Below are 24,858 nucleotides of genomic sequence, written 5' to 3' on the forward strand. Positions count from 1 at the left end.
GATATTGTAACTTTGAAATGGTTTAATCAAAATGTATTCTTCTCATCCTACGGGGGTCCCCTTTACGAACCGCACTGGAGTTGACAGGCTAGAAGAAAAGCCATCAAGAAAACATGCTTTTGTAATGAACTAGCTGAAGTCTCCGGCGTTGCCCGGGCATTAAGCAGGCTTTTTTCGATCAGATGTTAATTAATAATTTTCCTCTTGCGAGTATTTTGAACGAAAAGTGTGCAAAAGTTCATCAAGTTGTATCGAAATTTTGCTTTAAGTGGTGGGAAAAAGGAAATGGGGGTGGTTTTTTGACAGTGACCTTCCTCTTGTTTTGAAGGTTAAGTGTGCAAAATTGTAGGTTTGTATAAAAATGTAATCAACGCCGCCCGCCCGACTCTGTATAAATAGAAGACTAGTAGTTACCATCCAGCTTCGCCCGTTTTTCCCGGGATTCGACATTTTTATTTTTATTTTATTATTTAGCAATCGAAAAATATGAAGAAAAAAACTATAAGCTATAGCTCATGATGGAAATGATTTTGAAACCCAAAAATAGTCGTGTTGACCTAGAAAATCCAGACAAAAAAGCTGTGTAAGTTTAACGAGTTTAATGAAGACTCGAGTTTAATGAAGACTTGAGATTAATGAAGACTTGAGTTTAATGAAGATTTACAGCATTTTTAAACTCTTTAGGCTGGCTTAATTTGAGACTGACATTCTGATGCAATTATTTTTCGGAAGAAGCATTGCAGCACCTTTTTTACGTTTTATTATCAATGTATATTTCTTCACCAGGTGAAAGAAGTACTATACATTGACAAGGCCAGGTGATTTTTTCCTGCTAGAGGGTTTAGGAAATAAAAAACGATTTGCATAATATTATGTATACAGCCGGAAAAAAATAATGTTATATTTAGAAATTTCAGGTTTTTGTACTGCTGCACCGGATAAAAAAGATTATCGATTTCAAAAATACTCCGGTTTTTATTTAATCTCTAACCTGAAAAGTCACCTGCTTCACTGCCACCTGTCTAATTAATTAATTTAAATTTCAAGAGATTCGTATCTTTTTCCCGTGTCTTTGGATTAACCCAATAAATTATATTAAGGCGAAGCTTAGTGCCAAATCACTATTTTGATTAATCTTTATAACGAATTAGTGTACATTATGAAAACCAAAAAATATGCTTTAGTTAAATTGAAGGTTTTCCTATCGCTTCGCTTGAGTAGAATACAAATAAAAAATGAATTACTCAATAAAAAATATAAATGCAAACTACTACAAAAAATATTTTTTCAATAGAAATGTATGAACGCGTAAAGAAAACAACTTTTAAAAAATACAGTTTTATAGCGAAGATTATCCGTGACAGTTTCACTTGATTAACTTTTTTTGCTTTCTTATAAAATTATTTACAAATTAAATAAAAAAACAGTTTTTTTGCTTGAAATCGAACGTTTCTAGACTCCGTTTGTCAAGCGATTTTAATGCCTATTTATTACCTACGATATAAGGTATACCAAGAATATACAAATTTTTGGCTTGTAGCTTCCTCTTAAATGACAATAATATTTTGGCGTCCATACACCTAATAATACCTTGGCGCTGAGCCGCTTTTCCGGCTCCGTTGAGGTTTAATAAATTCCACAGGAAGCGGGCACCATCTGTGGGTGGTGTTGCGTACTATAATTATTACAATACGATTATCATTTACACTGGGTTCCGGTGCGACCCAAAGGCGGAGGCTTGACACACACCGAGGACTGAGTCGCGTCTCCGATACCCGATGGTTGTAGCTCGAATTGCTTCTTGTTTGGTCTTGTTCAGATACAGGAAGAGATGCCTTAACTTATCCGGTTGTGTACGGAACCTTTCACTTACTTATAGGGACCTGTTTAGCATTAGTACTCCAAACATCAGGTGTCTATTTGGTGCCTTCACCGACAAGAATGGTTGCTAACCCACTGAGTTGAGTTTTATACGGGTACTGCTATAATTCTGCACTTGCTCCGGTTTTATATCTAATTAAATAGCCATCAACACCATTTCTTGGTAGCGATAGGCAGAGAGATGGAATGCCACACAACTCCGTCCAGGAATATTTACTTAAAATCTATTCAAGCTGCTATTGTATAGCTAATTTTATGCGCCTTGGATCGAATTTATTACTTGATGAATAGTTAAGGCGTACAATGTCATAGAGATGTTCTCTTAAATTAATTTCTTGTTTGGTTAGAAAATATTAAAATAAAGGAATGTGGGGGGGGGGGGGGGAGGAGGGGGAAATATAGGATAAGGATTAAGGACGGGAATATATGTATAGGAATTGAACTTCTAGTTTGAGTTTTGTTGATTATTGAGTTTTTGTTTTATGTCGCGTAAAGTCGAGTTAAAAATGTCAATATGGTAATAATTTAAGTTAAATGAATGTGTGGATCTGTAGATAAATGAGTTTTGTTTGGAATTGGTCTTACAATGAGCGAGATTAAAAGTAAGCGACTGTCTGCTGTTGCGATTGGGAACATGGAATAATAGGCGTTGAAGAAGATCAGGACTATCGATTAAATTGTGTGTAATTTTAAATAACATTACCGAATCTGCTATATTTCTTCGGAAAGTTAACTTTTGTATATTGAAGAACTTTGCAGAGTCTTCATTACTAATATGAGATCGAAAAGACCGGAAATTAAGGTACCTTAAAAAGCTATTTTGAACACTTTCAATTCTATAATAATAACGAATCGACGTATTGAATCAAAACACAATTAGTTTTTTTATTAGACGATAATGATGAATTCAGTGTTTTTCCTAAACCTTTCGTTATTCCATGATTGTCATCGCTAGATACACTTTTGGTACTAGGCAAAAAGTCAACAGTTAATCTTAATATATAAAAATTCAGCCGGTCTATGTGTTTGTGGTCGCAAAGTATTCCACAGATATCGCTGAAAATGTCTTATTGTTCTTATTAGTGCCAGGAGTGTTTAGACAGTGGTTTGAATGATAGAAGAAGTCGGGGACGCCCGAGGAATAGTTAACGCAATATCTCTGCACCGGAATGAGATATGGAATCGAATTAATGTCGATGTGATGTAGTTTTCTTAACAGTAACATTTTAGTATACAGTAGTGAATGGTGGAAGAAGTAGGAGGCGCCCGAGAAAGACATTAGCAATAGTGAAGCATTATAATGCTCTCCCATTAGCCATTAGACTGAACGAATTTTTTTTTGAAATATAAAACAGACATCAAGTCTTGAATCATCAGCCAAGACAGATCCAAGATCAAAGATTTTATAAAAATCCCCTCATAAGTGTGTACTCCAACTAGATGCTGATTAACCAATTTTTAAACTTCCGATTTTATGTCCGGGTTAAATCTTCCCATAGGAAAAACTAAACCCTTCCACACACTTTTCCACAAATAATCATCTAGTCAATCAACATTATGCAAGTGCATTATATAAGCAAAATAAATACAAGAACAACACGTCAACTCACCAGAGATCAAATGGGAAAATAATTCACCGACTCCAGATATTTTCATATCAGAGGGTTCGGCTCGGTAGAACTTCTAACTGGACCTATAAACACTGATCCCTCAACATAAATATTTAAAAAATCTTTCTTTATCCTACATGTATTCAGAATGACCGACTTTTGCAACTTTATATATAAATTTTTTGATAGATCTAATACGCCTAAATTTTTAATGAGAGAGCTAGGTATAATGCCAGTAGCCTAAATAACGAATGATAATATTTTTATAGTCTGAGAATGCCAAATTCTTTTTATTTAATTAATTATTTTTTATCATTTTCACAATGTCATTTAATGTAATGAAATATTATATGTATCAAATAATATGTAAACATTTATTTATGTATTAAATACGTCTGTCTCGACACAGGTTTATCCTAGTGAGACAGACATAAAAAAAACCTGTAAAAAACTTTATATTGATAATAAAAAAAATAATAAAAAATAATAAAAACAATAATTATTATTGTCACTTGCTGAACAAGCCTTTATTTGTACTCCGAACTCCTGAATTGCGAATCATAATATAATCTGTTGCGCGAGGAACATAAGACAACCGTATCTAATCGGATTTTTGGAATGCGTCCAAAATGAAAGGAATGTGTTGGCATTATGTATGGTTTTCTGCGCATTATTAATTATATGAAATCTTTAGTGGTGACTGGCTCCTATACCATAAAATGCAAATTATTTACTGACTCTGTTATGATAATATTTTTATATCTTTCAAAAAGACTAAGTACGGGTTTGAACAGCAATTCATCACATGTCAAAGCTGATTTACAACTTCTGTGGAGGTTCTATTCAAGTTCTATTATTACATCATTATTGGCCAGTGAATTCACAAAACTTGAATAGAACCTTCACAGAATTTGAAAATCAATTTTGAAATGGTAATTTTCTACTGGTAAATCATTTTAAAGGTCGCTAGTGGTTCATGGTTCAAAAATTTATTTAATATAATTATTTTGGAATTTTATTTGGTAACCACATATTTTATTATTTATTATGACCGTCTAGTTAAATTTTCGTAAGCAATTTGGTCCTCGTTATTTGAATAATTCTTTGAATAAACAGACCTTTGTGAACACTCTTTTTCCATAACATTCGCCCCAACAACTTTACACCGTTTCACCATAAAACCCTCGGGGGACATCTCTGTTTGGACGAGTCGGTTAATAGGCCACTTGCATCATATTTTTTTATTTTTTTTCCGGTTAAGGAAAATATTCTAAGACATTCTGTATTATTATTATTTTTTTAATCGTATTTTTGAAACCCTGGGGATTTTTTGAAAATTTCAATCCGAAAAATCAGACCTTTTTTTATAAACCGGAAAGACGGGACATAATTTTATAGGTGAGAAAAAACAATGATTACATAGCCGAAAATCATTTTTAAAAAAAGAACGATTTCCACACGAATGACACAGCAGAATAACGAGGCATACCAAAAATATTACATCTCATAAATATTTTTTTCCTTGATCCATCTTATTGATCATAAATCATTATAATGTACAACGTCTATATTAATAAATCCAATGTAATATACTTGTACTTGTAAATTATAATAATAATAAGAATATTATAAAATTTGATTTTGATAAAATCAGCACCATAACCATTATATCTCTAAAACACGTACCGACATCTAAATTGTATGGGGTTCTCTTCACATCTGTCAAAAATTCAAACCAAATGAAAAGTTTGCAGAGAACAAACAATAAATCTAGTGAACGAATTCAAAAATTCGCCTGAAATCAAAGTGATGCCATATAAAAAAATTAAATCAGTGTGGAATTTTACAAAATTAATAGGAACATTTTCAGTAGACGGGACATTTTCATGTAGTGACGACACGAGCCCAAATAATGGATTTATTTATTTAAAAATAAAAATAAATATACTTTTCTACAAAATTTTACTAACATTTTCGTAATCTTAGTAAAAAGATCTATCCACACGATTTTTTCCAAGTCGTTATGAAATCCATGCAAGTGGCCTATTCACCATGTTTATTTCTATTTTCAGAATATTAGCCAAGTTCCTATTTGCACTCACGTAGACTCAAAATGTCCAACATAATATTATATGTTTTATGTAATGGAAGTTGTACATACATATTATCTTGCAGCTCTTTTGTCTCACTGTATTTACCAATTTATTTATTCATATTAATTAAGTATGCTAAAATAAATGACACAGAACTTTGATTAGGTCTTACTCCCGTTAACTAACCCTGTTATTCAGCCTCTTGATTGTTCGGTACTTTGTTTTGCCTCGTTAATATCTACAATGGGCCTGCCACTGAGAGGTTCATTGTAATTTCTCTTTATGTTACACGCGTCATTTACTCAGAGTTTTAGACACTCAATTTTCGTTCTGGTAAAAGATCACCATTCAGAATAGAAACGTTGCTTGAAATGGCATTAGATGTGAATAGCTGCCTCCACCTTCCTCTTCCCCATCTCCTTCCCATCCCCACTACTTCACTGGTTCTGCCTCTGAGGGCAACGTTTTAATGTGTCGTTTATGAGAAAGAGATTTACCTGAAACTCGATGCATCATTTTTGTTTTGACACAGGAAATATTAATTACTAGATGTACCCCGCCACGCGTTGCTGTGGATAAGTCTGTCTGTGCAGATAGAGAAACGATAGTTCGTTTTGCTTTTACGTGAAACAAATAGTGATGTTAAAAAAAACATGGTTTTTACCTGTCACACGTGACTTCTATATAATATGGGTATATAAAAACACACGCATATTCGAACGTTGTGTCAAAATTTAAAAACAATCACTGAAGAGCTTAAGAGAACGAACATTTGAATTTTTATTTATATAGCTTAGTCAGTAATAAATTTAAGCCAGAAACTAGTTTAGCTTTGGTCATTGTCTCCTCCATTGTCAACTCCTACGTTCTACGTTGATGATTCCAGGTGTAATGTGCGTTGACAAACTGCCTTACAATCCTGGTCTCATTTTCCTCAAGCCAGTTATAATAATATATTTTTTAATTGTGCCTCTTATAACATTTTTGGTATTTTTTATGTCTATTATTAGACAGAACGTGATCGTCAATATTGTGCAGAATTTTCCTTATTCAATATAACCAGAAATTATGAAACAATTTCTCGTTTTACAACATTTTTTTTTTCATTTTAAACTGAAAATCATCGGAATATTATAATTGTAGGATTTGTCAAGCTGGAATTATTTATAAAAAAATATTTCCCTTACTCTTTCAAAAGACAATTTGATGACAGTGAAATATTCAGGTTCTTTGAAAAACCTATTCAAGTTCTGTTATTTTATACTTATAGGCCAGTTATTTGACAGAACTGAAATAATAACAGAACTTGAAAATAAAATTTACAGAACTTGAAAATGATGTTTTAAATTTGAAGAATTGTTCAAATTCTCTGAAACAACCCGTCCTTAGTTAGTATACTTGAGAAATTACGACTTTCTGTAAAATAATTTAAACAAAATACATATATATTTTCACATTTCAGATATAGAATTATTTTTAATTTGGTACCTGCTTTATCGCTTATCTGGATCGTTTCCACAATCAATTCCAATTTTGAAATCAACGAAAATCCCAGTTCTGGGGATCCGAGATACAGATAGACTCGGAGACACCACCGAAATTATTATTTTTATTATTTGCTCTCTGCTCAAATTTCACTATTTGAGTTTTACAAAATGTTTGTTGCTTCTTTTAAGAGGAACGGCTGCGTGGCCTTCTTAAACTTAAATTTGGATTTGGAGCCTAAGTACTTGATCAAACTGAATAATTATTTTTGCAATCAAAAGGTACAGCAAATATCTAGTACAGAAATTGATGCTTTATTTATTTTTGTTTTAAATTATAAAATATAGGCCATTTAAAAAATCAATTTTTACGATTTTAATTGCAATTTTTGTAAGTTAATGGATATTATTAAAACAATAATGTTTCCCAATCTTCTATGTAAATACAACGAAATATAAATTTAAAAAATAAAACAATGTACAAAAAAATCTAAAATAATACCTAAGCACAATTTTTGATAGAGAATCAGAAATAAAGTTTATTTTTTTATAAAACTGGGGGCTACTCAGATTTATTGAAATAAGATAATAAAGTTTCATTGCATACCTACTTAGTTAATTCACTTTTTAAATAAATGTTAGTATTCAGTTGTTTCACTTTGTGAAAACTAATCATTTTCTATATTCTATAACACATAAAGCAGGTAAATAAATATATTTTAGAAAATTAGCCATTTCGTAGATTCCCATAGAGAATAAGAATACAAACGTTTGGGGCAGATATATCGCTTTGTGAAAACGCTTCTCAATTACAGTACACCCACGGAGAACTGTACTAATTGAATTTCATTGTCGAATTGTGACCAATAACGACAACTAACAGCACTTGTTTCGTGCCATGTTTCCGTAACAGTAATTCCACGATGGCATGTTTCGACAATACAGATTATTCCATTCATCTCGTGGGAGGCAGTTGCTAGTTGGGACACCTTTGTTGTCATACAACTGAATCATCAATTGAATCATTCGCTATAATAACCGTCTCAATGACATTTTGATGTTTTTACATTATTTCTTGGTTAGTCATTCCGACATTGACAAGTTATGACTGTGAATAATGCTTGATATCACAAAAATCGTTCTATGTTTAATGCTGCATCAATATAGCAAATGACATACTTTAAGAGTGATACATGCTTCATTTCTATCATAAAATACTATCGTAACATGTTTGCATGTTTTTTCACTGGCCTCCATTTGCGCGTTTAATAATTTTCCTGACGCGTAGTGTTCAACTGAATTGTGTAAATGTGGATGAATACGAACAACGGGACATAATATTATAGAATAATAGCCCCTTCACAAGTTTTCCAGAGATACATTATTGCTGAATTATGTGGCTCTCGATACCGGGACTAGCAGAATGATTTCTGCATCCATCTCCAGCAACTCTTCACCAAACGAAGGTGTGAGTCAAATACCGTAATATGGGGTGACTTTGATCATCGCAGATATCCGCAATAATTCTCGCTGCCACTCGGAAATTAATCGCTTCTTTACAATACACTTATTTGAATTTCACTTTTGTCTTCGGAAATGAATGAATGCAAAAATTTAAGAATAATCTTAAAATATACTTTACCTCAGACTAATTTGATTTTTTGGTATATTATTGTATAAAATTAATCAGTGTTCAAAATATTTGGGCAAATACACAAGCGAAATTTTAAAAAAAATCTCTAAAATATTATTATGATTTTTTTCGGAAAACGTGGATAACGCTTCGAAAATATGTGTCAAATTAGTTAGTTTCTAGTTATATTCAAACCCACTGTCGGTTGAATTGTGAAGCTTTTAAAAAAAATATATTTTCAGACAAGAAATTAAATTATGTGCATTTTATTAATAATAGTTTCTTGTCAATTATATTGTAAAGTATATCACTGTCTATCGATATATGTACTAGACACTAGAATAATCAAAATCGCATTATTATAACAATTTTCTTTTTTTGGATTGGCTTTATTTCTTATTTTCTTTTAACATTTTATTAAGTAGATTCCTAATTAACACAGTTATTTATGAGACAATGACAACGTAAAATCAGTTTATATGATAAACGAATTAAGTTCCATTAATTGCAAAAATATGCAAACAAACAATTATACGTAGGTACTCACTGTTATAAGTTAAGAAAGTCGTCCCATTCCGAAAGGTGACTTATCATGTTTTTTAGACCCCCCAAACTTTTTGTAAATATTTTTCGATGGTAACAGGTGCAATATATACGACAAAATTTTCAAACATTTTTTTTTATAAAAATTTTATTTTGTACCAAAGTTGAAAATTGATCAAAGTTCCCCCATTTTACATAATTTCAAGAGAGGTATCTATGAGACGATTAATGAATGTGCATGAAGCAAGGAGCTTGTGGGGTTTCATCCTCTTTATTTAAGATGTTAACAAAATACATCACATCTACCATAATATTACGAATAATGATATGATACGACATTCAACGCGCACATCAAACCTGTTTTTAATTTTGGCATTCATGTGCACAAGATCCGATTACGTAACAAAATACACTTATCATCCATTCAATAAATTACATTTAGAATCGACTTATTAGAGGTCACATCACATATATTATGCTCAATAAAATTCATAGCCTAGTAAGCCAAATACTTCCAGTAGCAAATAAATCACAGGTTCTCAAATTTATTTCGACCACCGCCTACCGCGCGACCACCGACCATTTTGATATTAAAAAAAATCTAGTACCCCCCACATCTTTTTACAATTACCATCTGTAATAATTACATGCATTATTATATGTATAGGTTAGATAGGGTGTGACCCATATCCTATTTCTGAGATCAAAGCATATTTCAATAAGAGGAAATAAAACTTAATCGCTTTATTAATTAGTATTTTTATCAACATCAAAAGAATCTACTAACCCATCCAGGCCAATCAATCCGATCAATCCAGCATCATTTAGCGTTAATCAGCATTAGATCAGGGTCTGTTACAGAGAACAGAGATGTTCTTAATAAGGCTTAATGTGTGCATTTATGGAGTAGATACTGATGCACTGAGGCCATTTAAGTCACATCGTATCTCGTTAGTTGCAACGGGACTTTTACCGGGATGCGACTGATGCAGTCGGTGATGGTATACCGATAATATATCAATTATCATATATGGTATTTTTTTATGTAGCAGGGGTACACAAACTTTTAGAGAAAAAAATGTGTTGGTAAATATTTTTTTGCTCTAAGTGTCAGGTCGAATATTCGAGAGTGACAGTTAATCCGATAACGTGTTCAGAACTAAACAAAATAAACTTATAAAACAATTCAAATATATAGAAAATACACTATCTGCGACTTGTCAGCTTATGATGGAAATAACGTTGAGAGCTGAAAATTTTACTGGCCTAGACGTTCAATTTAGAATTTAGAAGTCACCATTCCGGAATTTTGGCTTCTTCAGAAAACAGGTTATCTGCTCTTAGTTTTTTGTTTTTGTTGACTGAGCGTTGAGTGTTGCAAAGTCCTATTTTAAGTCGACCCTTTGGCATTTCATCTGTCTAATTTGTTTATTAGGTAAGTTCGGGTTCCGGTTCAAGATGGTGGCCGTTTTAAACTGTCGTGCTCTGCAATAGCCGATAATCGTTTCTCTGAATAAAATTATTCTATTTTTGGAAAAAAACTTACGGTAGATTATATACTAATTTAATAATAAATGCAACATAATCGCATTATCTGGTGGGACGGTACAATTTACAAAAACAAGTATTGCGAAAAAAGAATCAGTGGCGCACGGCGAAGATTTTGCGTCGGCACACTACATACAGGTTAATAATGGTTCAGTAAATATTCCTTTTTCAAATGTAATCAAATGAAATCGTCGTGTTTATTAATTGAGTAGGTGGGTATTTAAATATCTACTTACAAATCTTATGATTTCAGAGGAAAATTTGTTTTAGATTTAAAATTAGGAATAGATTTGAGATTAGGGGAAGGACTCTATAGCTCGGGTACCAATTTAACGTACCCCTGATTATATCACAATATATATCGCTTCCGCAACATCGGCGTCAATTGTTGAACACGTCCATTGTTCTATGAGCCAATATTTACAATAGGACATTATCATTCTATGTATTATTTATTCAGACGTTGGTAGAGGCGCGTGCCGCCGCGACAAAGCGTCGAACCGACGAATGGGAGACGCATGGGCACGGGAATTGACACTGAACAAAACATACCTAGATGGTAATCTGTACGTAGAGAGGTGCGATCTCTGGGTAACAATTTTAATGAAACTGTTTTACATGCTTTTGACTCCTGGGTTTCAGACAGGCAAAATGAAATTGATTATCGACTGATCTTTTCGAAATCCTGTTTTAACTAGAAAGCTTGGCATTTTATCTGTCTGTAAATTTATGCGTTAAGTTTTTATCCCGTCAGAGTTCGCATGGGCGTGGTTCCCACTTTCGAGCTGTCAAATCGGAATTATCACTATAAAAGTACCTACCGTGGACTTCTTTGGAAAAAAATGTATAATTCCCTATTGGAAAGGGTTATAATTAAGTAGGTACCTACTTATAAATTTTATGATTTCTGGAGTAATTTTGGTTTTGATTTATTAAATAAGAGAAAATTAGACACATTTTTTTTGCCCGCGAATTCTACTGTTCACAGAACTACTAGTTGATTCAATCCAATGATTATCTAGTATATCCTATCTGCCTGTCTCTCTTGGGAAAAGCACGATGTTTAGTTATTTAGGTTGTTTTTTTTTTTAAGAAAAACTTTCGATATTTTAAAAGGTTGATTAATAATTTCACGCGAAGTCAGGAAAAATAGACCTTACTTCTGGCACACCAGACATCCCCATAACACACGTCTATCGGTTCCTCTTCAGTGGGCCTGGCTCTAGTATCAATAGTCCATTATTCATTCGTGAATAGATATATGACTTCTGTGTGTTCCCTACAAATAATGCTGGATGAGCGAACCTCTGTATGCGGCGGAAGTCGTTTGAACCCATATTGTTCTTTTATTCTGGACAGATGTTTATAATGCGGGTATGGTACTCTGCTGTTATAGAGATTTTATCAGGATATTGACTACATAAGGCATACCGCAATGGAGCTTTCGGCGGCAGGACCGTGTCGTGACTTCGAACACCGCCATTTGTCAACTCTCGATTGAATTATCATTAACAGTCCTTGGAGAGAAACACCTCAAATTCTGCCACTCGCAGGATGTCTCCCTCCTGTCCCTTTTTTTGTGAATACCACGCAAGAGTCCCAATTACTCCCGACTGTCCGAAATCAGTGGGACTAAAGCATCTCCAACTGGGGTGTGTTGTGAGGCTGAAGGAAGTGAGGATGGGAAGGAGATGGGGGAGAGGACGGTTGGGAAATATCTGGCTACTCGAATATGATAAAAAATTATGGTTACATCCATTTTAAGCAACGTTTCGATCGTAAATTGTGCTCTTTCACCAGGGCTATACTGAGAGACCGACCTGCGATATCCGTGAATGCATATTCAGCTATCTCTTGTACCTTTTTTAAAGTATGTTTTTTAATTTTTTATATGTACATATTTTATTTCACACAAATCTTACAAAACTGAGCAATCGGTTTGATCGTTTCATTTTTCATATTAATTAGTTTACAATTTATTTTAGTACTTAACATTTTATCTAATATTTATTTATATAAATTATACGCCCATATGGGCTTTTACAAACATGTACATAATAATTCAGTGGAGCAGTATTTAATAATATTATAATTTTGAATACATAATAATTAATGCATAATAACTAATACTTAATATTATAATACTTAGTTTAATATTATAATACTTAACTAAATGTTTTTCTATTAGACATTTTGTCGATTCTTATCCTAATCTTGCGTTTATAGGCTAATGTGAACAACAATTTCATGCTTTTTTATTCAAATGATTTTGAGGATATTGGCAGATCATCTATTTTTATTTCACTTACCTACTTAAATCCATGTTACCTACGTTTCGTAAACTCTTATGTTTCATGTTATTTATATTTTGTTTTCCTATACATTGTTAAATCTTATATTTTATGTAATCTGTATATTCTTATATATTATGTAAAGTCTTTATTTTCATTGTATTTAAAAAAAATAATTGCATTGTATGTAAAAGCCTTAGGGGCGTTTAAATGAAATATTTAAATTAATTAATAGATGCAGCCGCATTTTAAGGCTTCGATCTTGTTCGTGAATATTCATCAGTTTGGTTAAATAAAATACTAGAATCAAGCCACTCTGCATTGCTAGGATTGGAAATTGGAAGGCTACTACAAAATGCTCGCAGTGAGATCATCTCATCCGTTGAAGTATCATTTTCCAGTACCATTATAACTATGTTTGAACACAACGTGACCGAGTTTACCTGGCCCATAATATTATGCTGCATTTTGAAATGCATCGCTTCGTAACATTCTGACTGCAGCGGTAAGGATTATCTTCTCGTATTATGTTTGTCGATCTACTTTTACTCTAGTTACATATTATTTAACAGAGTTCCACTCTCCTGGAACTCTGCACCAACCTCTACGTAGCTGACGATGAATATCATCTACGATCCGATGGGGGGTCACTAGGTTCCTCATAAAATTAAGAAACGGCCGTGTCTTAAAATTCCTTTTGCCAGAAAACACTCAGATATTAGTTACTATTTAACTTTTAACCGGATTTTGGCCAGCAGTAAATTATTAAGTAAAATGGTAAAAGGGTACGAAATTGAGCGTAACTTAAACATTTATTATTGTAGCCCTTTCCAGTCAAATACACCTTTTTGCATCCGCACTCGCGGCTTGTTTGCGGCAAGGATATTTTTTTAAGTTGTTCTGATTCGTCGGACTTGAATAGATATTATTTAATATCCTAAATAGTTACGTGATATTTTTTTAATGCAGACCGATAACCAAATAGTTTTTTTATGATACTATATATAATTATAGAGAATATGTTGAAAATAAACATTACACTTAGATATCGCAAAAAACTCTGGCTTGGGGGTAAGTGTGTTACCCCTTTCGTCACGAGAGTGTTATAACCTCAATTGAAATGGGTCGGAATCCGGAATACAGCTCTCGACAGGGAAATTGCATAATATTTAATTTTTTGTATTTTCTTAATGTTTTGTACTTTTAATAGAATGTTTTCGTTTCGTTAGATAAATTTGCACACACCATAGACATATGAATATTAGTAGACCTGCCCTAAGTGATTAAAAGAGTATTATCCCCACTCCCCATACCGGTTCCATTGGAGCCGGCTGTGCTCGCGTATGGCCTCAAGTGAAATTTGAAAACGTGACGTCATCATTCTTGTGCGAACTATGGTCGAGGCATCATCGGTTCATTTTACGAAATAACACGGCAAAATGTTGACTTGTACTATGAAAACTTGTAAAAATAGATGTGAAAAAGAGAATAAACCCAATTGTCGTATTACATCCATATATAAGCATTATTTTACTTTATTTTAAGCATATTCACATCGTATAATATAGATCAGTTTTAGAAACATATACTATCACATCGAGAAACGTCTGGACGCGAAACACAAAGCTGGTTGGTTGCTGGGAAGTAAATTATGAACATTTATAAAAGTGTCTTAACTAAATACTTAAACGAAATATTCGACTCTGAAAATAGAACCGAATTTTTTTGCCGAATTTGGACTTCGCAAATTTGTTCATAACGTGGCGAGTAATTTGCGCTCCCATGTAAAAATGTCTATTCATTCAAAAGCAGGTTTTACTTTTAAGAAGTAAATGGTGATATTATAATGCGAGATGCCTATTTACTGTCAGATTGATTTATTGACAAATCACAGTCAGCCTTACTCCCTTCGTTCTTCAACAGTTGATTTTACCCCTCGCCATTATCTTCTCGTCTATTAATTCCTATGTCTGTGGCACACACCGTTTTTTTGTATTTTAGTACTAACCAGGGGTCTATTAAAACACGAATAAAATAAAATCTTATTAAAAACACATTTTTTTGAAGTATGAAATTTCAGTATGTGTAATTCATTTCGTTTGTAATAATTTATACGTTAAATTCAAGCCTGTGTTATTTGTTCCTGGGAAGTAGCTGGCTATTTAGAACTTGCCACTAGACACGGTTAAAGCGAACCAAGCAACTTTTTAGGGCATACTAAGAGTTTCTACCACTCTGGTGGTGTACAGGGGTGATTATGAGAGTATTGACCACTCTGGTGGTGTACAGGGGCGATTATGAGAGTATTGACCACTCTGGTGGTGTACAGGGGTGATTATGAGAGTATTGACCACTCTGGTGGTGTACAGGGGTGATTATGAGAGTATTGACCACTCTGGTGGTGTACAGGGGTGATTATGAGAGTATTAACCACTCTGGTGGTGTACAGGGGTGATTATGAGAGTATTAACCACTCTGGTGGTGTACAGGGGTGATTATGAGAGTATTGACCACTCTGGTGGTGTACAGGGGTGATTATGAGAGTATTAACCACTCTGGTGGTGTACAGGGGTGATTATGAGAGTATTAACTACTCTGGTGGTGTACAGGGGTGATTATGAGAGTATTGACCACTCTGGTGGTGTACAGGGGTGATTATGAGAGTATTGACCACTCTGGTGGTGTACAGGGGTGATTATGAGAGTATCCACCACTCTGGTAATGTACAGGGGTGATTCTGAAAGTATCTACCACTTTGGTGGTGTTGTTCGCTTACCATTCTATTCGTGACGGTAAAATCATGTAGTAAACTTAACGTATTAGAGTAAGAACAAAAATTAAATACAACTACCTATAATGCAATAAGTGATGTTTTACGTTTAGTATTTTTGTGGACATACAGCGTATTTTATGACTTGTTCGCTTGGTCTGTTGCGAGGTAGTTCAAGGTGATATTTTTACACCTGCAGTTATCCATAATTATCAGCTTATTGACGTTCATGTATATCGGAGAACAGTCGATTTGATGTTGAGTAGAGGCAATTTGCTCTGATTGCTGTCCAAGGTGTAAAAACCGTTTAAAATGCAACCAATTACTAATTATTACTATTTAATTAAGGTGTTTATGACTTGTTTGCACGCCACCTTTGTGTTCCTACTGATTATATTGAATTTTTATTTTCTAGTAGTTCTTGAATAGTACACTTTGGGTAATGTTGATTACTTAGACTTGAGAGATCGCAGCATCGCAACGCTCACGCACTCTGGCGGAATAAACAGGTACTATCAAACACGGCTACCACCTTGACGGGGTTGATCTAACACGGAACACAAAAACAAATTTACACAAAGACGAAAACAGGACTTCGCTGCGTGTTTTATATATCGGACTAATCTTCTATTAGAAGCTTTTGCTTGTATGCATGTATATAAATATAAATATTTTTTTAAATCTAAGAACGGTCACATTATTGTTTTTTAAACTTATAGTTATTGTGACGTGGGCGGTATAATGTATTTAAATAAAATATTATTAGTATTCTTGGAATTTTCAACACATCAAGGTTCTTATATCGCAGACGCATTTTCCATTTCTTCAAGCAACGTCAAGCTGCTCGTAGTGAAAACCGTTTGGTCAAAGAACATATTGTACATATTTTTTACACCTCATATTTTCGTTTTCTCGTTATTATAAAGTAAATTTATTGTAATTTAAATAGAAAAAAAGCGGTTTACTGATATGTATGTATATTTTTATAATGTAAGATTATGGTCTCCAACGACTCGCCCACGTACCTACTGTATTGTGTATATTCTTCAAATATCTGAAATTTAAAAATGAATTGTCGATTGTGCAAATTTGTAAAAGGGAATGAAATTGACACAGTTGCTGGATCATGATTTATGGCATGTGAAGTGTCACGTTATTGGCACCACTAAATACACAACCTGGGTATCGATTCTCCAATCCAGGCCGCTCGCAATCGCCGTCGAAAGTACATACATTGGTCGACATTCTTATTCTAAGTCTCGTCGACGGTTACACGTTTACATACGCCAAACGGCCGTTTTGACGGCCGGCATAGTCCAGTGGTAACGCATTGGAGTGCCATTCCGAAGGTCGCGGGTTCGAACCCGGCGTGCGCAAATAAATTTTATTTGATTAATTTGTGTTATTTCACAATTAATTAATTAAAATAATATATAGTATATTTGCGGCACGTTCCAGAGTGGAAGATACTACCAGTATCGCCCTGGTGTAAGACCACCATTCAGAATTGAAACGTTGCTCCAAATGGCTTTAGCCGTGTTTAGTGACTAGATCTGAATAGCCAGGTACTTCCCCACCTTCCTCTTTCCCTTCCCCACTTACCTTCAGCCTCACAACATCCCCCAATTGGGGATGCCATAGTCTCACTGGCTCCAGACGGGAGCAGTTGGGACTCTTGTGAGGTATTCACTATAAAAAAAAAAAAAAAACGTCAAAAGTCATTTCACTAGAACAACAAGTGGGTCGAACCACTCGTTCGAGTGAAATGACTTCGTCGAGAATCGAAGCCCTGATTTGAGATCGTTCGAGTACTGAGTTTTTGTAGGAAATTTTATGATATGAAGGATAATTTGAAAAAAATATATTCGTAAGCTTGTTTTTTACAAATTCGGAATAAATATACAAAATCCAAACAATTATATTTTTTCCGTAGAAGAATATTTATTTTCCCACATAAACAATTCATTTTTTTTACGAAGGTCCGAATCTTCTAAAATCCTGATAAATGGAATATTTCTGAACGTATCCGAAAACTAAAAACTGTTTTTGAAAGGTGATGAATACGCTAAGGTTTACATATATATAATATTTGAAATATATATATATATATATAATAATATTATTTTTTATTAATGGCCCACCTTACGTTTTATTTGAATTAAAATTACTGAAAAAGAAAAGTCACCTAACATTTTTGTCGTTTCATATAAATTTTTTTCATATCATTTTAATTATTATGTGGTTAATTTGTGAATTTGAATATAAAGTGTTTTATCTTTATTACACTGTTAAGTTTATATTTATCACCGCGAGGGAGACACAATGATTTATATGAGACCACACGAGGTGTTCCCAAAAACGAACGAATTAGCATGAGGGGTTAAATGGAAATTAATCTTTACTGGTAGTAGAAATTAGAAAGCCAATATCATATTTGATAACAACTCTTCATGTAAATCAGAAATCGACTTGGTTTACGACACGGTTGTATTCTTGCGCATCATTTATTGTACATTGTTTTGGAACATAGTATAGCAAGTTTCATGAAAAATTGACAAAGCAAACCTGACAGCGAAGTTAATTTAAGGTCACCGCGTAGTTACATGGAAGAAGGATCTAATATAGTTATAAGGAACAATGCAGCATTTCCGCCGATTTCTAATTACGAATTTCCGTACCACGAGAATTTCCCCAGAGATGGTTGGGATTTGACCGCTTTACTATACGTTGAACTTGTATACCAAAATATATCATACCTTTATATTGTTCAACCCAACAAAAGCAACAAATTTTGTCATGGTTTTGGCGAGAAATTTTAATAACCATTGTTGATTGAACAATTATAGTGGTCGAGGGGTAATTATACTGGTCGCTGGTTCAAATCCTAGCGCGCGCAAGTCAATTTTATTTGTGTTTTTTTCACAGTTTAATCACTTAAAAAATAATATATGTTATATTTGTGGCTCGTTACAGAGTGGAAGATACTCTCAGTATCGCCCTGGTTAAGACCACCATTCAGAATTGAAACGTTGATTGAAATGTCTTTGGCCGTTTTTCCCACCTACCTTCCTTTCCTCCTCTCCCCTCGCCACTCGCCACCCCTCCTTATTCCTTCCCCCCCTGCTTCAGTCCTCTCCCACAGTGTTCATTCAGTTCTTCACCTAGGGCCCCCATACAGTCATAATCACTCATTTCTTCGTTATTACTTAAGGGTGACCACAGACCTGGAAAACCGGGAATTATCTGGGAGTTTTATCTAATCGGGAAATGCCGGGGAATTTATAAATATTTTTGTAATATCAATTTTTTTTACATTTAACTCCTCCCTGATGAAAATAATTTCCCTCAGAACCTATGCCATCTTTGGGGATGCTGTGAGGAGGGCCTTTTAAAGGAAATGAAGTTCTGGGAAGGAAAAAGATATTGAAGGTGGATAGGAATATAGGGGTGAGTCCGTCCATGAATCACGTATAAATCCCACTGCAGTGCAAGGCGTTGGGGTGGAGAGAGTCCGGCTGGAGAGGGCAAGGGTCTACATCATCCGGCCTCTCCCGATCCGGCAGAAGCATCCGCGACCAAGCAAGGACAAACTTCACCACATGAACCCGGGCACCGTAGCACCGTCATTAAACGAAGCGAATCACTTGGGGTGACCTATGCCAGATACCCATACCCGCCTCCCAAATTGAATTCTAACAATAAAACTTAACTCGTTATTTTTAACTCGGCTTAAGAAACAACTTGACAATTTTACTTTCAGGCGTCTTCAGCTGAAATATCATAAATTTGTAACAGATCTCTAAATAGAGATCTATAAATAAAAAAGCTATCCGCGTCTGTCTGTTTGTGCGCTTAGTTCTTCTAATCTAAGCAACGGATTTTGTTAGGGTTTTCACTATTATTTAGAGAATTTCTTCCGGAAGGTTTATATACAGGGTGTCCGGAAACTCGTAGTACAAGCGGGAAACTGGTGAATCTACATCACATTTGGAGTCGATTTTGTAGTATATATTTTTTTTATTTGAGCTTTCGTTATCGAGTAAATCGAGTTTGAAGTTGATTTTTTTTTTTTTTTTTTAATCAAATTCTTATAAATTATTACTGAAGATCGAAGTACCCAACTAATTAAAACTATTTGAAAGTAAAACAAATGAAGAAACTCGGATTTGAAGCATTATTTTGAAATCACCCTTCATTTAACCCGGTGTAATCATAAAATATTTCTGCTCTGCAGGGTTAAAACATCTGTTATTCAACCCTAAACACCAGAAAAAACTTTAACCCTAAAATAGCCGAAAAATATTTTTTTTTGGTTTTTTTTTTTTTTGAAAATGCTCAAATCAAAAAACTTTATGTTTTTTTGGGTTCCCCATGTGGTGTAGATTCTCCAGTTTCCCGCTTGTACTACGAGTTTCCGGACACCGTGTATATAATCCATGCAGATTATATTTATAGAAAATAGAGAAAAGTCGATGTTTTTTAATCATGCCGTAAAAAATATATTTTTGGACGCTTTCGTTGCTAACGCTGGCTAAACCTTATGATATACGTCAAAATAATGTACTACGGAATTGTATATTTTAAAAATGCTTACAGAAAAGTTCACGGTGGTGTATGTCTATCTCCCTATAAGGATAACCCCGATCAACGCCGGGTAAAAGTCAGCTAGTTATAAATAAATTATTGTTATGCAAAGAAATAAACAATGGTATTTCTTTTATTATTATAAGTATGTATTTTATTCTAGTTTAAAAACATTTTGAATGATATGCCCCTATCTCAAATAAGAAGTTCCAGGGTAAATTGTGAAACTGCTCTGTAAAAACTGAAAATAACAGGGAATTTTGATATCCATTTTCTGTTGCCAAGCTGTACTTGTGATTTTAACGTACTTTTCTTTTTTTGCAGGACTTAAACTTGTGATAGATGGAGCCCTCGTCTCCTCCACAGCATATCTGGTCATCGGTATACTGATGCTTCTAGGGGGAGTAGCACTTCTTGGTGAGTTTATATTATTTATTATTATTTCTTATAGCGTTGGTAGGCTACTTTAAATAACTTGAAAGAATGAGAATATTAATTTTGAAAATGTCACAAATGTATGTTAACACAAGGAAAATATACTGTTTAATTCGTAAGTATATTATTGTGTGTATATTTAGGTATCTATCTATTATTTTTTTTTTATTTGTCTATCCATATTGCTAAGAATGTGCTTTTTTGTGTAACTTAAATTCAACTAGTTCAATTTAAATTAAATATAATCTTTTTATTTTTTTTTTAAATATTATGACGGGCTATTATTAGCAGAATTATTGCGTATCAAAAAAATAGTTAATAGAAATTTACCATTCGAACGAACACCGATTTAGGACAGGTTGTTTCACAGAAAATTTTATTCATGTTGAAATTTGATGAATTGTTTAAATTCTGACAAACAACCCGTCCTTAGATCTAGCAAAATTTAAATAAAAGAGCATTTAAAACTTAGACTTATTATTATAATTTATAAAATAAAATTATTTTGGTGTGTAGCTATTTATCGCTTGTCTGCTATGATTTAACCCCTCCAGCGTGTTAGGGTCATATATGCCGGGCGTCCATATTTTATAAAAGTTTTTTTTTCTATCATGCGGAAATACTTATTTTTTTGACGTTAGAAAGAGAAATAATAATTGTTTCCAGTTCGCCTCAAATATTTACACTGGAATTCATTAATAAAATGATTCATATTTCGCGCCGCTATCGTAATATCAATCGGTTTAACTTTAAAAATTATTTCATTTTTTATTATATGAACGAGAAAAAAGTGAAGGTACAGTTTTCTTACAAATTTCCCAAACAAAACGAACGTGTTTTCTATGATTGGAGTAAAAATGTGAATAGCGTTTTTGACAACATTTTTCACGCTTGATGTTAAAATTATTTAGAAATAGTAATGTTTATTTTAAATGCTTACATCGGAAAGATAATTTTATATACTTTCTAAAACATTATTTTTTTTGTATATATAGCGCACTTGAAATACACAGAACTCATTGCAAACTGTACTAAAGTACTGAAGGGTTAATACTAAAATATTAGTTAAAAATTCATTGAACTTGAATAATTTTACGCTTTACGCAGGAATACGGAGGAATATTTCTTATCAACCAGAGATGTGCTTTATTTCAAATAAATCCATTTCAAATGGAAATGCAAAATGCAAAATGGGTATTTTCCATTTTGCATTTTAAATGCTTTTCTAAAAACCATTTTGCATTTTGCATTTTAAATGCTTTTCTCAATGCATTTTCCATTTTAAATGCTTTTTTGCAACATTCTTCCTACTATCTCCACTCATCTTCTTTTCATAAGCCCCAAATATCAGTCGGTCCTCAACCTCGCTATGAGAGATAATTTACATTTGTCAAGTTGCTCCCTGGTAGGAGCCCTGGCAATTGAGTGATACCATTACAAAAAATACTGATTCAAATAGGTACTGAACATGGGGGCATGACGCTGTAATATTAAATGTTAGATAGCAGTTTCTATGTTTTTACGTTTGCAACATTAGTCCCGCGCAAAATTTTTGTGGTTTCATAATCTGTAGTCGTGGTGTTTTTGGATTTACCATCATGTAATATGTTTGTTCTACATTGATGTCCATTATTAAATGACAAAATTGTTTAAAAATTCTATAATTATTTTAATTAATAAAAAAGAAAACACTTTGTAGTCACTTTATTGATATTTTAAAGTCTACCGGTTTCGGTACCTCCGTACCATCATCAGGACTGTTATAAAAATACTAACAAATACAGAATAAAACACATATATATAAACCAATAGTTAAGAGAGAGAAAGAGATAGAAAAAACGAGAGAGACAGTGTCAGTTGCGGGAGGGAAGTGGGGGTGGGGATTTTTGGATAACTGGAAACATACTTATTATAGGGCTGAATGTTAAATTTAATTGATTTATTGATGATTTCAGCCTTTGAATTAACTGATTTTTTTTATTTCCAATGCTTCCAAATTGTTAAGTACCGAAACCGGTTGACTTTAAAATATCAATAAAGTGACTTTAAACAAAGTGTTTTCTTTTTTATTATTTAAAATATCAAGTCACAATGTGTTTGCTTCTTTTGAAAAAATATTTTAATTGTTTGACCTGAGAAACCATTTTGCATTTTCAATGCATTTTGAAAATAGGTATTTTGCATTTTGCATTTGAAATGCTTTTCTAAAACCCATTTTGCATTTTGCATTTTCAAATGGAAAATTTTTGACCCATTTCCATTTGGCATTTCAAATGGTTTTGGGTACCCATTTTGCACATCTCTGTTATCAACCATGTACAGATAACTGAAATCTGAAGCATCTTTAATAAAACTAGTTTAACAAGCATTTGTGTAAATTGTCATCTCATTACAGCTGTTCCACACCTAGTGAGGTGGAAAATATAAAAATTAATTAAAAAACCTATCACCTACCTATAATAATTATTTTTGCAGGCATCTTTTTACCAACCGAACCCTTTTGTACCGAATTGCGAAAATCTGGAAATGTTACGGCAGACCCCGATGGTAAAGATAGGGTAGTTCATGATTCGCGTCTTCAAAATAAATGTATTTTAGAACAAAGCAAAAATATCGCTTTGTAAGGTCGTGCTTTTGTAAAACCTTTTTGTTCCTAAAATTGATTGTGAAGAATCGTTAGCTCGATAACAGCCTATTATGTTTCCCTTCCGTTATATAGTATGTTCCGAAACAATGGAGGGATAAAGGAACTGTATCTGACGGATTGAAAATAGGGTTCGAAAACTAATTAAGTTCATTCACGGATGTAATGTCATGGTATGATATGTAATACACATAGTAACTGATAGTTCTGTGAACAGTAGATCTCCGTAATACCGTTTCAATCCCACGGGATTTCAGCATTATTTGATTCCGCGGATTTGCGGGATTGATTTGAGTTTACCCTAAAAACATGCAGTATTGATTTACACGCGAAATTGAAATTTTTTGATAATCACTACCTGCCATTTTTATTTCTCTCCCGACTCTACCTGGCGTCCAAAAAAGGATGTTTCTAATTTTCTCTCATCTTATAAATCAAAACCAAAATTTCCTCTCAAGTCATAAGATTTGTAAATAGGTACAATACAATAGGAATACCTACCTACTTAATTATAAACCGTGTATTTTATGTAGAAATTTATCTATATGTATCTTTCTTTTGGCATGTAGGTACCGTAATATTAATAGTTAAAAAAATACGAATAAGAGCGCTCAAATAAACGCGACGATTTCACTTTTCAAAAAAGAATTTTTACTGAAGCGTTAGCCACTACTCGACCCAATGTTCCATGTCTGTTGTCATGTAATATTATCGCTGGAGACCCGCCTCAAGGCTTTCTGAAATAATAGTAGAAGCCGCAGATCGAAAACGGAAACGGAACGCACAAACAAATTTACAGACAGATGAAATTCCAAAAGATTGAGTTATAACCGAATTTCGCTACGTTCAATCAATAAATGCGTACTGTTAATATTTTAATTCTAACCTTAATATAAGTGTGTTTGTTGGAAGTGACTTGCCAGGTAAGTATGTTTTGGTATCATTTCTAAATAACAAATGTAGATCCTAGGAAATAAATTGTACAGCGCCCTTGAGGTGATTTTTCACAAAAACGGCGCTCTACAAATTATCCAATTATTATTATTATTATTATTAACCCATTCCTCTTTCTCATAAACGATGTATGCAGTAAAAATGGAGTTTTAAGCCCCGCATACCCAATTTCTACTAATTTAGAACAAGTTTCTCGTTAACTCTTTCAGTTTTTAGGTTTAAAAAAATCTTATTTTTGAAGATAACATCTATATATTTGTTATGCCGAAACGTTAATTATATGAAATTCCATCGATTGAAAAAAATCGCATTAAGCTTCGAAAATTATTAAAAACTCTTTTTGTCCGTTGTTTAATATGTTATAGGCCAGAAAAAAATTGTGTGCAAC

At 33.4% G+C, this 24,858-nt stretch overlaps 1 protein-coding gene across 1 annotated transcript in view; it reads left to right on the forward strand.

Annotated features, from left to right (window-relative positions):
• The window catches only part of LOC149419375 (uncharacterized), a 114,147-nt gene that overhangs the window by 53,845 nt on the left and 35,444 nt on the right, over positions 1–24,858 (forward strand). The window contains exon 2 of the mRNA XM_089638259.1: positions 20,762–20,854. Within this exon, the coding sequence (XP_089494385.1) occupies positions 20,762–20,854 (93 nt within the window). The remainder of the gene's footprint in view (positions 1–20,761; positions 20,855–24,858) is intronic.

The sequence above is a fragment of the Hesperophylax consimilis genome, chromosome 12 (assembly GCF_061612785.1).
Source record: "Hesperophylax consimilis isolate HC1 chromosome 12, BYU_Hcon_1.0, whole genome shotgun sequence".
NCBI classification, from domain to species: Eukaryota; Metazoa; Arthropoda; class Insecta; order Trichoptera; family Limnephilidae; genus Hesperophylax; species Hesperophylax consimilis.